This window comes from Calidris pugnax, unplaced genomic scaffold, assembly GCF_001431845.1.
Source record: "Calidris pugnax isolate Ruff unplaced genomic scaffold, ASM143184v1 scaffold58, whole genome shotgun sequence".
NCBI classification, from domain to species: Eukaryota; Metazoa; Chordata; class Aves; order Charadriiformes; family Scolopacidae; genus Calidris; species Calidris pugnax.
This window is the reverse complement of record NW_015090868.1, coordinates 1,512,992-1,526,215: the sequence shown is the minus strand read 5'-3', so window position 1 is coordinate 1,526,215 and position 13,224 is coordinate 1,512,992. Positions and strand designations below refer to the sequence as shown.

Here is a 13,224-nt window from a genome sequence, read left to right as displayed (position 1 = left end):
TCTGAAGTCACTGCTCTATCGAACAAGTACAGACTGTTATGCCGTAACAAAATGAAATAGTCCAATACTACAATATGCATTCTCCCGTGTCAGAGATATGTCAGTTATTCCAATCAACTGCTTGCTTTCTTTGGCCATCACTGAAAAAACAGTTGAAAGAAAACCTTGTTACAGAACAAACACCAGAGACAGCAAGAATGGGCTTGATTTTTGTCATCATAGGAGAATACCAGAGATGCCTGCACTGATAAAACTTTTGTTCTCTACTCATTAATTTAAATTTATTATTCATTAAAATGCACCGTATCAGAGTTTCCAACCCACCAGGAAAAAAGACTTCTTCAATTTGCCACAGCAAACTGCAGACTTGAGATGGCCCCCACTGCCTCACCAGCGGGCAGGTCACACAGTTGATGGTGACAACTCGGGCGTGCGCAGGGACACATCTGGAAATGTGTCCCCTCCATCCCCAGACCACGCTGCAGCCTCTGCGTGGCACACAGGCCACGGCACAGACACCTTCTCAGCTGCAGCCAGGGGTCACCTCAGTCAAAATACCCCAGAGCTACACAAAGAGCAAACTCATTCGCTTGCCCCTGAGGAAACACCGAGCCAGCCCGGCTTTGCCAAACTTCTCCCCTGGGTGTTTATACAGCGGATTAATGACACATGAGGCAACCACAGGCTCCAAAATGCCCAAACAAAACCAGCCTGTAATGCTGTGCAGCCAGGCATCGAGCCTTCTCCTCTTTCCCAAACACATTTAACCACCCAACCCCAGGGCACAAGAGCACATGAAGGTCAAAGGTAGGGCATCATCAACAGGTTTGCAAGCGATGCATCTGGCAGCTCAGCCACACCACGCTCCTCATCGTGACCTGGGCACCTGGTTGCTGTAGTGACCGTCCTCACTCATGGAGATGGAGACAAACAAGGGCCCTCTGCTGTCCCAACCTCTGCCTCTCCACCAAATCCCTCTTCTTCAATGTCATCCATCAGTTCCTCCTGCTGTCACTTGTGGGCAACAGACACGTGAGTCAGGCACCCAAACCTCTACCTTGCCTGCACAAACCTGTCCAAACCTCAGGGCACTGGTTTTTCCACAAAGTTTAACAGCACAACCCACGTTTTTTCCTAAAATGGTGAAAAAAACACCTGGAAATCATCAGGAACAGAAAATAAAAACAATCATGACCAAACCTGCTCAGCACAGCCATAGGCCAAATGTCACAAGATCAACTTGCGCCCCTACAAAACTTGCCCAGAACAAGCTTTCCAAGCCCACCACCTTCCTCTGGACCACCTGCAGCAGTCACTGGTGCCACAGAGCAATCCCCTGGTGTGCAAGCACATCTGGCTTTGAGTAGGAGTAGACTCCAAAAGCCTCCAGAGGAGGCCACCACCTCCAGCTATCCCATGACAAGGTCAGTACACAAGGTAAGGCTTTACAAGACTTCCCCTCAGTTCCTGGGAGATGAAGGGGAAAAATCAGGTGCTCTATAAGAAGGTGAAAATCCTGTGTTACCTGGCCTCACATTGAGGAAAATGTTCTCCGATATTTTCTCAACTCCATTGTGCTTGGCCAAGCACTGGTAGCAGCCCTTAAACGACCTCTGCACATTCTTTATAATGATGCCTTTCTGGGGATTGGGAATGAACGTCATATTTTTGGGGAGGGGTTTGCCGTCACATTTTCTCAGCGTGAAATTTGAAACATCTGGATCTGTGAGCGGGCACACTAGCAGGATGTCGCTGTCTTCTTTTCCGTAGATCAGAGAATCAACAAGGAAGAGCACGTTGGGATCTGCGAAGAAACGCAAAGACCTGTCAGAGAAGCTGACATTGCACAGGGAACTTCTGATGACCTTAATTCTGCAACTGTGCACTTACATCAAAGAAAGTTTTACATTCAGCCAGTAAAACTGAGTATTACCCAATTCATGTTTACCAAGAGATATTAAATTTTGTCTTAAAAGAGCAGCACAACAGGAGATGTGCAGTTGCATTCGATACTAGACACACTAAAGAATCATGTGCACTAAAAATAATCTTACTGCTTTTTTATTTGGAGATGGAGATATTTTTTTTTTGCCTTGTTTAGCTCCAAAACCTCCACCCTCCACCCCCAACAACAGTAAACAGATTTTCACAGACCATTAAAAGTAATTTGCTTTTAGCTCATGGCGGGGCTGTAAGGTTTCATGCCCACAGGAGGACTTTCAAGAAATTTATGAGCAAATGGAAGTTGAAAAGCACCTAAATTATGGTTTTCACTTCTGTAAAATACACAATCTAAATGAACACACATTGCTACCAGAGGAAGCACCAAACAACTTCTCTCTCTCTCTCCCCCCTCCCTGAAAGCAGGGGTTATTTTTAGCCTCCTTAGAAAAAAAATGGGCATACAAACAGCATATCTGATTGAAAAATTGTCATGCAATTTTTCACAAGGTAACTTTTCTAAAGCATTCAATCTCAGCCAACCACAGCACACAAACATACCATACTTTAAACATTTTTACATGATAGCTGATGACCTTGAAACACTAAGAACCTCACCATTAATAGCAAACCCCAAAATAAAGGATTGTGTGCTGACAAACTTATCTCAGTCATTCTTATGACTTATTTCTGTTCCCATCTGCCCTCCCTACAGAGCAGCTTGAATTAGAAATGTAGAAACAGAGGGGAAAGTTTTCTTTTTTCTTTTTTGGCAAACTGGCTCCGTACAACCTGAATGATTAGCGATCAACAAATCATGACTTAACAAGGAAAACTGAGAGAATCTGGTTAAGATGATGGGCAGTGTGCATTTGTTTTACGACAAGAAGTACCAGGCTGAAAATGAAGCATGGGACATTTATGTAAGCAATTAGGAAATGCAAAGTTGAAGGTTGCTCATCCCTGAACGGAGAACTTACTGGCTGGTTTCTAGCTAAGAGTGAGAGTGTAGTTTTAACCTCACTTGATACTGCTGTCCAAGAAGCCCCCACAAACTCAAAGCTTTGAAGCATCAGTCTAGAACTGGAGAATGCAGACTACTAAAAAATTAAAAAGTAAAGCACACCTGAACAGAACCAAAGTGTGATGTTTTGCACACAGAGATACTTAGAGAAATGCTATGAATAGCTGTCACTCTTGTCTTCCCCTCTGGAAAGGGGGAAGTATTGAAAGTATTTGCCTTAGGGAATGCAGGCACAAAGAAGCTCATGTTCTTCCCTTCATGGCTTTCCAAACCAGGTACAACTCAGGTAACACTTGCTTTCTGGGCATACCTCAGGCTTCCAATACAAGATGTGGTAGTGTTTATCATGGCTTGTATCTGAAAAAACCCAAGATCAAAATCCAGAGACTTTTCTCCCTTACGTAGTTATCTGAACTAGATTGATCTTCACTAAACTTACCTGTATAGGGACATAAATGGCTTCTATAGACAAAACATAGGCACCTTCTGCCAAAGCAGAAAGGTGAAAGAGGAAAGCACCTACAGTCTGTCAACACTTCTGTCATCCTTGGTCACAGAAGCATCAAAAAATTATTGTTAGCAGATCCAGATGGACGTAAGAGATAAACAGCTGCCACCATTTCATGTGCCACTTGGGACTGCACAGGATCAAGGTTCTCCTTCCAGTGATTTACTCTAGGTCCTGTTCTCTCTTCACTCGCAGCTTTACAAGCAGAAGGCATACAGTGTGCTTGTGGCGACCCCACAAGCAGTTGAGCTCATGGTAGCATCTTCAAGGTGTTGTTAAGAAGTCATTGAGCCACAGCTATAAAGGTTACCCTATTGCAAAATGATGGCCAACCTCACAAACATACTTATTTTACTGCCAAGAACTTTTCAAAGTGAAGCTTGCACATTTTTTCACACAATTAATACAAAGAAATTAAAAACATGATGCATGAGGGCCACATAGCTTCTCTGATGCTTTGGTAATCATGTTTAGTGGGAGGTTTGTCTGCTTTCCTGAGATGAAGGAGTCTCACTCACTTAATGGAAGGCACAAACATCTCTATGATCACAGCTGTCTGGGATAATTACCATGACCTTCAGGAAAACAGTCCTGGTAGATAAAGTCAACAATATTTTCCACATATAGGTAAAATACATGACAGATTTCTTTTAGTCATGGTCTTGGAGAGACACAGAAAGTCAAGAAAACTTATCCACGGTAGCTACATGGCTATTTGGACAACTTGGGAGTTGCTGAAGAAGCACTCTTTAAAGTGCGTGGTCACTATGTCAGATATCTTCCCTTGGGAAAACACTCTTTGCTGTGCTGTTCTGGTATCTCCCTGTCTCAGAAAACAACCTTGTAGTCATTCTCAAAGGACTGGTAGGGTTCAGAGGAGGCTCTTTGAGGCAACCCCTGTTGGACAAGGAATGCTGTTTCCAGCAAAGTGGATGCTGCAGGACTTTTTTTCCATCAACAGGGAAAAAAGACCGCCAGAGCTATGTGAAGGAGAAGCGAAATAACTGTCTTCCTTGGAAAGGAAAAGGGAATGCCAGGCATGATAAACTGTCAGCTTAAGGGCAGCTGATGAAGCCACAGATCAGGAGCCAACAAAAGAAGAGAAGAAATCTGAAGAAACCATAGGACAAAGAAGAAGGGTAATAAAGGATTGGGAAAATGTGTCAGAGCAGAGGCATTTCTTTCCCATCTAAGACACTTCTGATCAGTCATAAGGTAGATCAGGAGCTGGGGGCAGAGGAATCATTGCTGCCTGCTGGCTTCAGCCTGAGAGCGCGGCCTCGAAAAGCCAAATCCTTTAGCTAACCGCCTCAATAAATTGAGAGCTTGGGGCCAAACCTTACATGACTCCACACTGATGGATGGCATGGAATTAAAAAGACGTTTCTACATACTGCTTGCTTCCTCACAGCACAACTGACTCATGCAACTGATTCAGGTCACTTGGCTAGCTTCTGGAAGGAGAGCTCAGGTATGTTTCACCACAGAACAGAGATGTAAAGAGAAACTCATCCAGAACTTTGTTCTGGTGACAAAGGCCACTGCAAGCAAAGCTGAGAGTGAGCTTTCTTTCTACTGCACAGAGAAGAAGATTTCTTCCATCAGACTGTGGTCTCCCTCGGTACCTCAAATTCATTCCCTCCTCCAGCATTGACCGCCCTATTATTTTGGGAGTGGGAAGGGGAGGGGAAAGCAAAAATAATGCCTTCATTGATATTTACCTTTCACAAAAACATAAAAAGAGGTGACCACGCTCCCTTTGCTTTTGCATACGTATCTGCCTATGTCTCTGACTGTTGCATTTTTGGTGTACCACTCTTTGTCACTGGAAGTCCTTTCTTTCGCCGATGGGTCCGAGTTCTGGAAATTCCAAGTCACAGGTCCATCCTCGTTGCACCTCAGCCTCAATTCCTCCCCTTTATTCACAACCAGCGAAGATTCTTCATGGGGCAGTGAACCACCTGGGGAAAAAAAAAAGGGCATGAAATACAATGTCTGTCAATACAACACCCTTTTTTTTTTCTGCAGCAAAATTGTTATTTATAGTTGTATATGTGCAGCCAATATTTTGGGAGCTAATTCTTAAAAATACTAAGCTGCAATGGCACTGTGCAATTCTACAGACACTTTTTGGCTTGTAAGACCTTCAGCACACAGCGTAAATAACCACTGCAGATGGAAACCGGCCTTTAAAAAACCATTTGAAACTAGTTTCAGATGCACCAGTTTCTGCAATGGTTTGGCTTTTGAATGGGAACAGACCCAAGCTATTTAAAAATTAAATTCAAGAACATATGAGCCTGATTCTACATGGCAGCACTTTTAATCATTCTTTGTCATTTACTCAATATGTTGCCAAGAACTAAAGTTTCCTTGCTCAACAGTTATCTTTTTTTAACTGCTCTCTCGTGTATTCAGAAGCTCCACTCACACTCTTAGATTAGAAGTGTCCAGTTTAATGAAGGCATCAGAGCGTGCTTTCCCAACACGCTTATTTCTTTGGTTGAAGAATAAATTCATCGTTTCTTACTTCCCAAAAAATTACATGCAAAGTATTCTTCCAGCTTCCAGCCCAACACTACCAAATTCACTGAGGTACCAACCTCCTAGTCTCCAAAGCTGCTCTAAATGACCACTTAGAGTCTCTTTCACCAAATGTGCCGTAACACAACTTTTAAAACACCATCAGAAAATAAAGCTGTGTAAAATCAGCAGCCTCGATTCACAATTCCCATCTATTCCCCAACTTACACTGCGTACTTGGGAGAAAGAAGCACATTTGGGCTTCTCTGGCTCCCCTATGATAAGTCAAGCAGGAGGTTGCTGAGTTAGCATCCCCCTGGTGTGAAAGTCTTAGTGAACCTATGAAATAGCCAAAACCACAGATAAATTCTTACTACTACGGACCTCCTCGAACATCAGAAGAATGTAAGCAAATATTGAGGTGGTCTTGCAGGAACAAACCCTCCCCCTTTCAGCGTAGCTCTTTAGTCCTACAAGTAATCCTTAGCTTACAATAACCCTGCTGTTAGCTGATGTCCCTCTCGTGTGAAGTGTAGCTGGATGGGACTGTACAACATCCATATGTAGTAGCAGAGTCGTGTCACTGAAAATACTACTTGCATTCAAAAACACGCTCTGCGGCTCCTTTTGGAGCCTGAGTTTCCCTGCCCACGCAGATAACAACAGACGCCCAAGCAAAACAATCGGATAATTGGTTGGGATGAGATTATATACTCCAGACTTAATTCACTCATCTCACAGCTTTAGTTGCTCTTAAGGCATACACGGGATTAAGAGCAGGTCAGGTAACTGCTCCTCTTCCTGACAAATCCATCCCAGCACAGGAAGCAAAGGACGGTCAGACCACCTGCAGAGTCTGATTACTTGCTTTGTGGCCTGGGCTTTGGAGACAGCCCTTGTTCTCTCCTCATCTCCCTCGGATTCAAATTTATTTATCAGTGCTGAACCCAACAGGCAGTCATTTTTCCAGCGCCACCACAAATTTTCCACATGAGGTCCACTAACCCTGCATGTATGCTTCCGTGACTGAACGCATAAACAACCATCCTAGAAATAATAATTGCCAGGAAACGGCAGAACCTCCACCACCACTTTAAATTTCAAATCTGCTACCTCAAAGTGCAGGTGTGAGCCTGAGCCGTGACACAGCAGCTCCACCGAGGAGAGCAGAAGTCCAAGGTCTCAGGAGCACAGGTCCCAGCCAGCAGTGGCTCTGCCGGCAGGAGAGCTGGAAAATCCCTTTGTCCAAGACACAGGGCGCCTGACAGCAGGGTAAGGAGAGGCAAGGAGACCTCTCATTTGCAAACCCCTCAGATCAGAGCAAGCAGTTTTCAGCACCTGAGAAGGCAGAGGGCAAAGACCTCTGAGAAGGTCTCGGGAAAGACCATGCAGGTCCTTCGCGCGATATCTTTGGAAGAATTCTCTGCTGCTTCCTACAGGCCATGGGATGCTTCAAGCAACAAGTGACACAAGCTGCACAAAACAGCAGACATGCAATGCTGTATAGCCCCTGTGGACCTCAGATGAGTCACGGAAGGCTGGAAAGGGAGAATATTGGGACATCCTTCCCTGGCATCACTGCCTGCTTGCAGCCAGCACCATCACAGCCTGGGGTCTACCAAGGAAAATCCATGTATGGCCAAGCCGGGACATCCCCTGCTGCCCACCCTCTGCCCCACCACGGAGGAGCAGGCACCGGGCAGGTCACACAGCAGAGACTGATGGTGACAACTCGGGCATGTGCAGGGACACATCTGGAAATGTGTCCCCTCCATCCCCAGACGGTGCTGCAGCCTCTGCGTGGCACACACGCCACGGCAGAGACACGTTCTCAGCTGCAGCCAGGGGTCACTTCATCCAGAACACCCCAGAGCTACACAAAGAGCAAACTCATTGGCTTGCCCCTGAGGAAACGCCGAGCCAGCCCGGCTTTGCCAAACTTCTCCCCTGGGTGTTTATACAGCGGATTAACGACACACGGGGCAACCACAGGCTCCAAAATGCCCAGCCTGAAGTCATCTGTGCAGCCAGGCATTGAAGCCTTCTCCTCCTTCCCCAAACCCATTTAACCACCCAACCCCAGGGCGCAAGAGCACCTAAAGGTTCAAAGGTAGAGCGTCATCAACAGGTTTGCAGAGCAAAGCGGGTAGAGGGGCATAGATTCATCTCACAAGTGACCCACTAAATGCGTGTGGATCTGTCAAACCAGGCACATGGCTGATGGGTGATGCAGCAACAAACCTTTCCCTTTCTGGGGCGAAAGGGTTCTTCAGTCCTACAAATAACCATCACCCTGTGCACAGCATCACACAGTTGGACGGGATATGAGTCCAGGGGGAACTCAATGTTTCTCAAAAAAACCACCACCACTTGCATGCAAAAACACGCTCTGTGGCACCTTCCAGAGCCTGAGTTTCCCTGCCCACGCAGATAGCAAGACGCCCAAACAAAACAATCAGATAATTAGTTGGGATGAGATTATATACTCCAGACTTAATTCACTCATCTCACAGCTTTAGTTGCTCTTAAGGTATATACCGGATTAAGAGCGGGTCAGGTAACTGCTCCTCTTCCTGACAAATCCATCCCAGCACAGGAAGCAAAGGACAGTCAGACCACCTGCAGAGTCTGATTATTTGGTTTGTGTCCTGGGTTTTGGAGACAGCCCTTGTTCTCTGCTCATCTCCCTCGGATTCAAATTTATTTATCAGTGCTGAACCCAACAGGCAGTCCATCAGCGCCTGTTTTTCCAGCACCACCACAAATTTTCCACATGAGGTCCACTAATCCTCTACACAAACTCACATGACTGAACGCATAAACAACCATCCTAGAAATAATAATTGCCAGAAGGATTAAGGAAAACATAATTTAATATTTTTATGCAACGTTTGTGACTTTTACCTGCTCTTTCCCCTAGCACTCATCATACCCATTCAGGTAAGGAGTTCAAAATTTTGTAACACTGATTTTCAGGACTATCTAGCAAGTTGGTGGAAAGTTTTTAAAGGTGGTAAACAACAGAGCAGAGCATGACTCCATCCAGGAGCCCAAGAAATACGTTACGTACCGGAGCTGGGGAAAGAAAGGCGCAGAGGGAAGAAGCACGCTGTGGTACTCCACAATAAAAGCCACAATATTCCAGTTGAAACCATCGCTCATATTTCAAGACAATCTTGTTATGGTTCCTTTATGTAGCTTACAAATTCTCAACAAAGCAGTTTACAAATTGAGTTAATGCCTTGTGCAAAGGATTCCCACAATCTAAAGGTTTTTTTCTGTTGCCTTCTGAAAACAGCAATATGTCTTCATGAAAAGTATGGCAGAGTAAGAACAGGTTCCAAACGCAAGAACTATCAGATGTGCTTAGTATAAAGCACCTAAATATCACCTGTCTTTAAAAGATAAGAATTAAAATGGTGCTTAGAAAGATGGGAATGACTTTGTACCTCCTTTTTGGAGGAATAATGAAGTAACAGAAATCTGAGAGTTTAACCAACAACTTGTAATCAATCCACTGTACTAATCCCCACAGCATGTGCCCATCTGCTATCTCTTGATCTTTTCTCAGACTGCCAATGCCTCACATCCAAGTCAGCTCCATTTGTACCATACCTGAGGCGTGGTACATCTTGCACTCCAATCTTGCACACTCCAGTAACACAAATCATGAGCGTAACTGTGACAGTAACACTAATAATTTGGGAAACAGCTGTGTTGGCAAGATGTACTCTAGGGGATGGTAAGACATCTCAAAATGCTGAACCCCAAGGGATACAGAATCACAGAATGGTTTGGGTTGGAAGGTTGAAAGATCATCAAGTTCCAACCTCCCTGCCCTGGGCAGGGACATCTCCCACCAGACCAGATTGCTCAAAGTCCCACCCAGCCTAGCCTTGAACACCTCCAGGGATGGGGCAGCCACAGCTTCTCCGGGCAACCTGTTCCAGTGCCTCACCACCCTCACAGTAAAGAATTTCTTCCTAATATCTAATCCATATCTCTCCCCTTTCAGTTTAGAACCATTATCCCATCCTATCACCAAACTCCCTAATAAAGAGTCCGTCCCCATCTCTCCTGTAAGCCCCAATATGGTGTCTGCTCTCTCCTCCCAGTGATCCATGTCCACCCCAGGCAGGACGATGACTTTACCAGTCACCAGTGGGATTGTAAACTCTCTGAGCAACAACCCATGGTTAAGTCTCCTGAAGACTTCCAGGTGTGGGTGTGCATCCTTACTCTGTTCTCTGACCCACACCTGGCCATGCTTTCACCCTCTCTACCTTCTTACACCTTGGAAAAGGAGGTGGACCACTATCTTATTACTCAGCTGATTGTCATCACCTCATTGAAACCCACCTGTCCATAGGGACCCCACAGGACAATGGGAAGAGAGGAAAACCATCCTCTGCTCCCATAGCTCCCGGGGGGTAGGGGGAGCATATGATCCCACTGTTGGTCCAGGGCTGTAGATCCCACTGTGAAACATCCAACACGGCAGAGCCAGAGTACCACACTGGGGTTCTGGATGGCTCTCTAGAGTTGTTATCAAGGGTAACTAGCAGGTAATTATTATGCTAACAAAATACATTGATAATGGCAAATGTTTAACAATGAATTTTAAAAAATTAAAAAAAAAAAAATATTGCAAAGCTCTGAGTTGGACAGCCCAGGACCTATTTTGGATGTTCTAAATTTGTGTCCCACAGCTGAAAAGACTCACTTCCACTATCCCAGCTTCTCCTTGTCATATAACAAATCTAAGTTAAAAACTACAATGCTGGGATCACTTGTGAACAAGGCTGTGTATCTGAAAAAAAAAAAAAGCAGAATATTTGAATATATTACAATCAGCTTCTTAAGCCCTAGAAATAAAGGGAGATGTAGGAAAGAGGGGGAGTACAGCAGTTGTGACTTCTGCATGCAGAAGGAACATCTGGAAAACCAGGCTGGAGGAATTAGAAAACGAAACAGCTCTAGATAATACCGATAGGAAATGCAGGTCAAATTGCAGGGATATGATTAAGGACAGCAGAATGCTCCTGTAACAATTAAGGGATGTGCAAACAAAAAAAAAAGCTTTGGCTAAGGAGTGCACCATCCTGGAGAAAAAAAAAAAAAAATATGTTTTATGTGGGAGCTTTTCAGCCCCAGCCAAAACACTGCTGTAGCACGGAAAAGCACGTCAGGTGCAAGTCCACGTCACGCTCAGAAGCAACTGGAGACCATCTCCAGCTGCCAAGTAAACAAAGGACGTGGGGCTGCCATGGGATAAGATGAAGAGTCAAGCGGTGTGGATTTTATTCCCAGCTCTGCCACAGATTTCCTGCACAGCCTCGGGCCAACAGGTTAGTCCCTCTGTGGCCGTTTCTTCTTTCATCTCTTATCTAAACATTAAGAGGAACAAGAAGTTTGTGGCAGCTCTATAGCACAACAGATTGCTTTCAGAGAAAAACCAAAACAAAACAAACCCCTGCGCCTTATCCCACCCCCTTCCACATTAAACTTATCTCAAACATCTGCCAAGACAGAGGCATAGAACAGCCACAACCTGCTCAGATCCTGCACCAAGCCCTTCTGCCAAGCCGAAAGGACCTGCCAGTGGGTTTCCTGCTACCCAGCAAGAGCAAATCCCTCTCCCAGGGCTGGGACACTCTGCAAGGGCACGGCAGGCTCTTCCGAGCTTCTGCCTCTTCCCTCTGTGGTTGTCCATAACCTTCACAGTCATCAGCAGTCCCCACGTACAAACACTGCACAACGAAAACAATGACCTGACCATGACCTGATCCTGACCACGATTTCTAAACCAGTTAACGTTCTCCTGTGACAAATGCACCAAGCAGCTAAACTTCAAGGGACAAAACGCCCGTGACTTTGGTGTAAGATTGTGGTGATTGGATACTAATTTCTCTTCAGTGCAAATTCATTCTGGGCACTGGCCTCATTTCAAGGGCTATCACACGGACCTTGCTCACCGCATTTTTCAGTTTCTCATCTACAACAACATGAGAGAGCAGAAAGAAGAGATACGCTTTATCAGTTAAAGGAATGGCACTGCTGTAGATGCCGTGGTCTGGGGATATCAGCAAGCCATGGCTTGCAGGGAGGCAATATCCTCTTTCAGCATACCCAGCACTGCTGGAAAAATGAACATGTTTTGAGACACACAAGTCTCCTGCAGGTCTGAAACAAAAGCAGAAGCAAAAATATCTCTTTTTCACAAGTGCAGAAGTCCTAGCCAGAAGCCTGCATGGCCTTCTTTACAGTATTAGTTGGTCTAATTGAAGAGTACCGCCTTTCCAACTCTGTCTCTCATTTGTTACGGCCACTATGACACTTGACACACTCTATGATGGAGATGAATGTAAGACCCTTTACAATTGTATTTTCTTTGTCCTGCCGTTTCATGCCCCAAGGAAACAAATAAAGTGTCAAGCTCGCATGTTAATCACACTGAAACGACTTTAATTTACTCTGATGTATAAAATCTCCCAGATTTTTCAAAGGAGAGGTGCTATCATATGCTTACTTGTTTTGTTCCACATCACTAAACAGACACTCTCCCTTATGCTAGCTGAAAAGTTTAGCAATGGCAAATGTCAATTTTAAATTATTTGATCTGAAAGCTACATCAGATCCCGTTTCAGCTAGGCTGCGGGGGAAAAGAAGGCTAGTAACGTAGCTTCTTGCTTTGCAAGAGAAACCATCCATGCCAACAACATCCATGCTAGTGTCTTCCTCAAAGACATAGACCAAAGAAGACCAAAGACATGATTGTCCCCTGCAAGCACCATAGACTCTCAGCACACATGGACACCACAAATCCTTGCTGACAGAAATGCTGACCGGCTCCTCTGCCCCAGCTTCATCTTGGAGACTGAAAAAATCACCTAACTGTCACCAGGCATGTATTACAGGGTCTAGGCTGATTAGGCTCCCCAGCAGAACCAATTGGTTTGCTTCTAACCCATCTAACAGAGCCAGTGTCATCTGCTGATCAACAGACTCCTCAACACCGCCTGTTTCTCACACAGAAATGCCGAGCTCCTGCGCTTGCTCTCAAGTTTTGGATCCTCAGAGGCTGTATGTCATGAAGCAGAAAACCAGGGGAGAGGATTGGGGGTGGGGGTGACATTTACCCAGCTTCATGAGGGCAACCACTGTCTTCTCACTGCCCCCCCCCCCCCCCCCCTCAGCCCCTCACCCCTGAATGGGAAAGGGGCAGGGG

The 13,224-nt window shown here is 45.3% G+C and overlaps 1 protein-coding gene across 1 annotated transcript in view; it reads right to left on the bottom strand.

Annotated features, from left to right (window-relative positions):
• The window catches only part of KIT (v-kit Hardy-Zuckerman 4 feline sarcoma viral oncogene homolog), a 57,809-nt gene that overhangs the window by 32,092 nt on the left and 12,493 nt on the right, over positions 1 to 13,224 (bottom strand). The window contains exons 2-3 of the mRNA XM_014945486.1: positions 5,195 to 5,434; positions 1,526 to 1,804 (exon numbers count right to left, since the gene is read on the bottom strand). Coding sequence (XP_014800972.1) covers positions 1,526 to 1,804; positions 5,195 to 5,434 — 519 coding nt within the window. The remainder of the gene's footprint in view (positions 1 to 1,525; positions 1,805 to 5,194; positions 5,435 to 13,224) is intronic.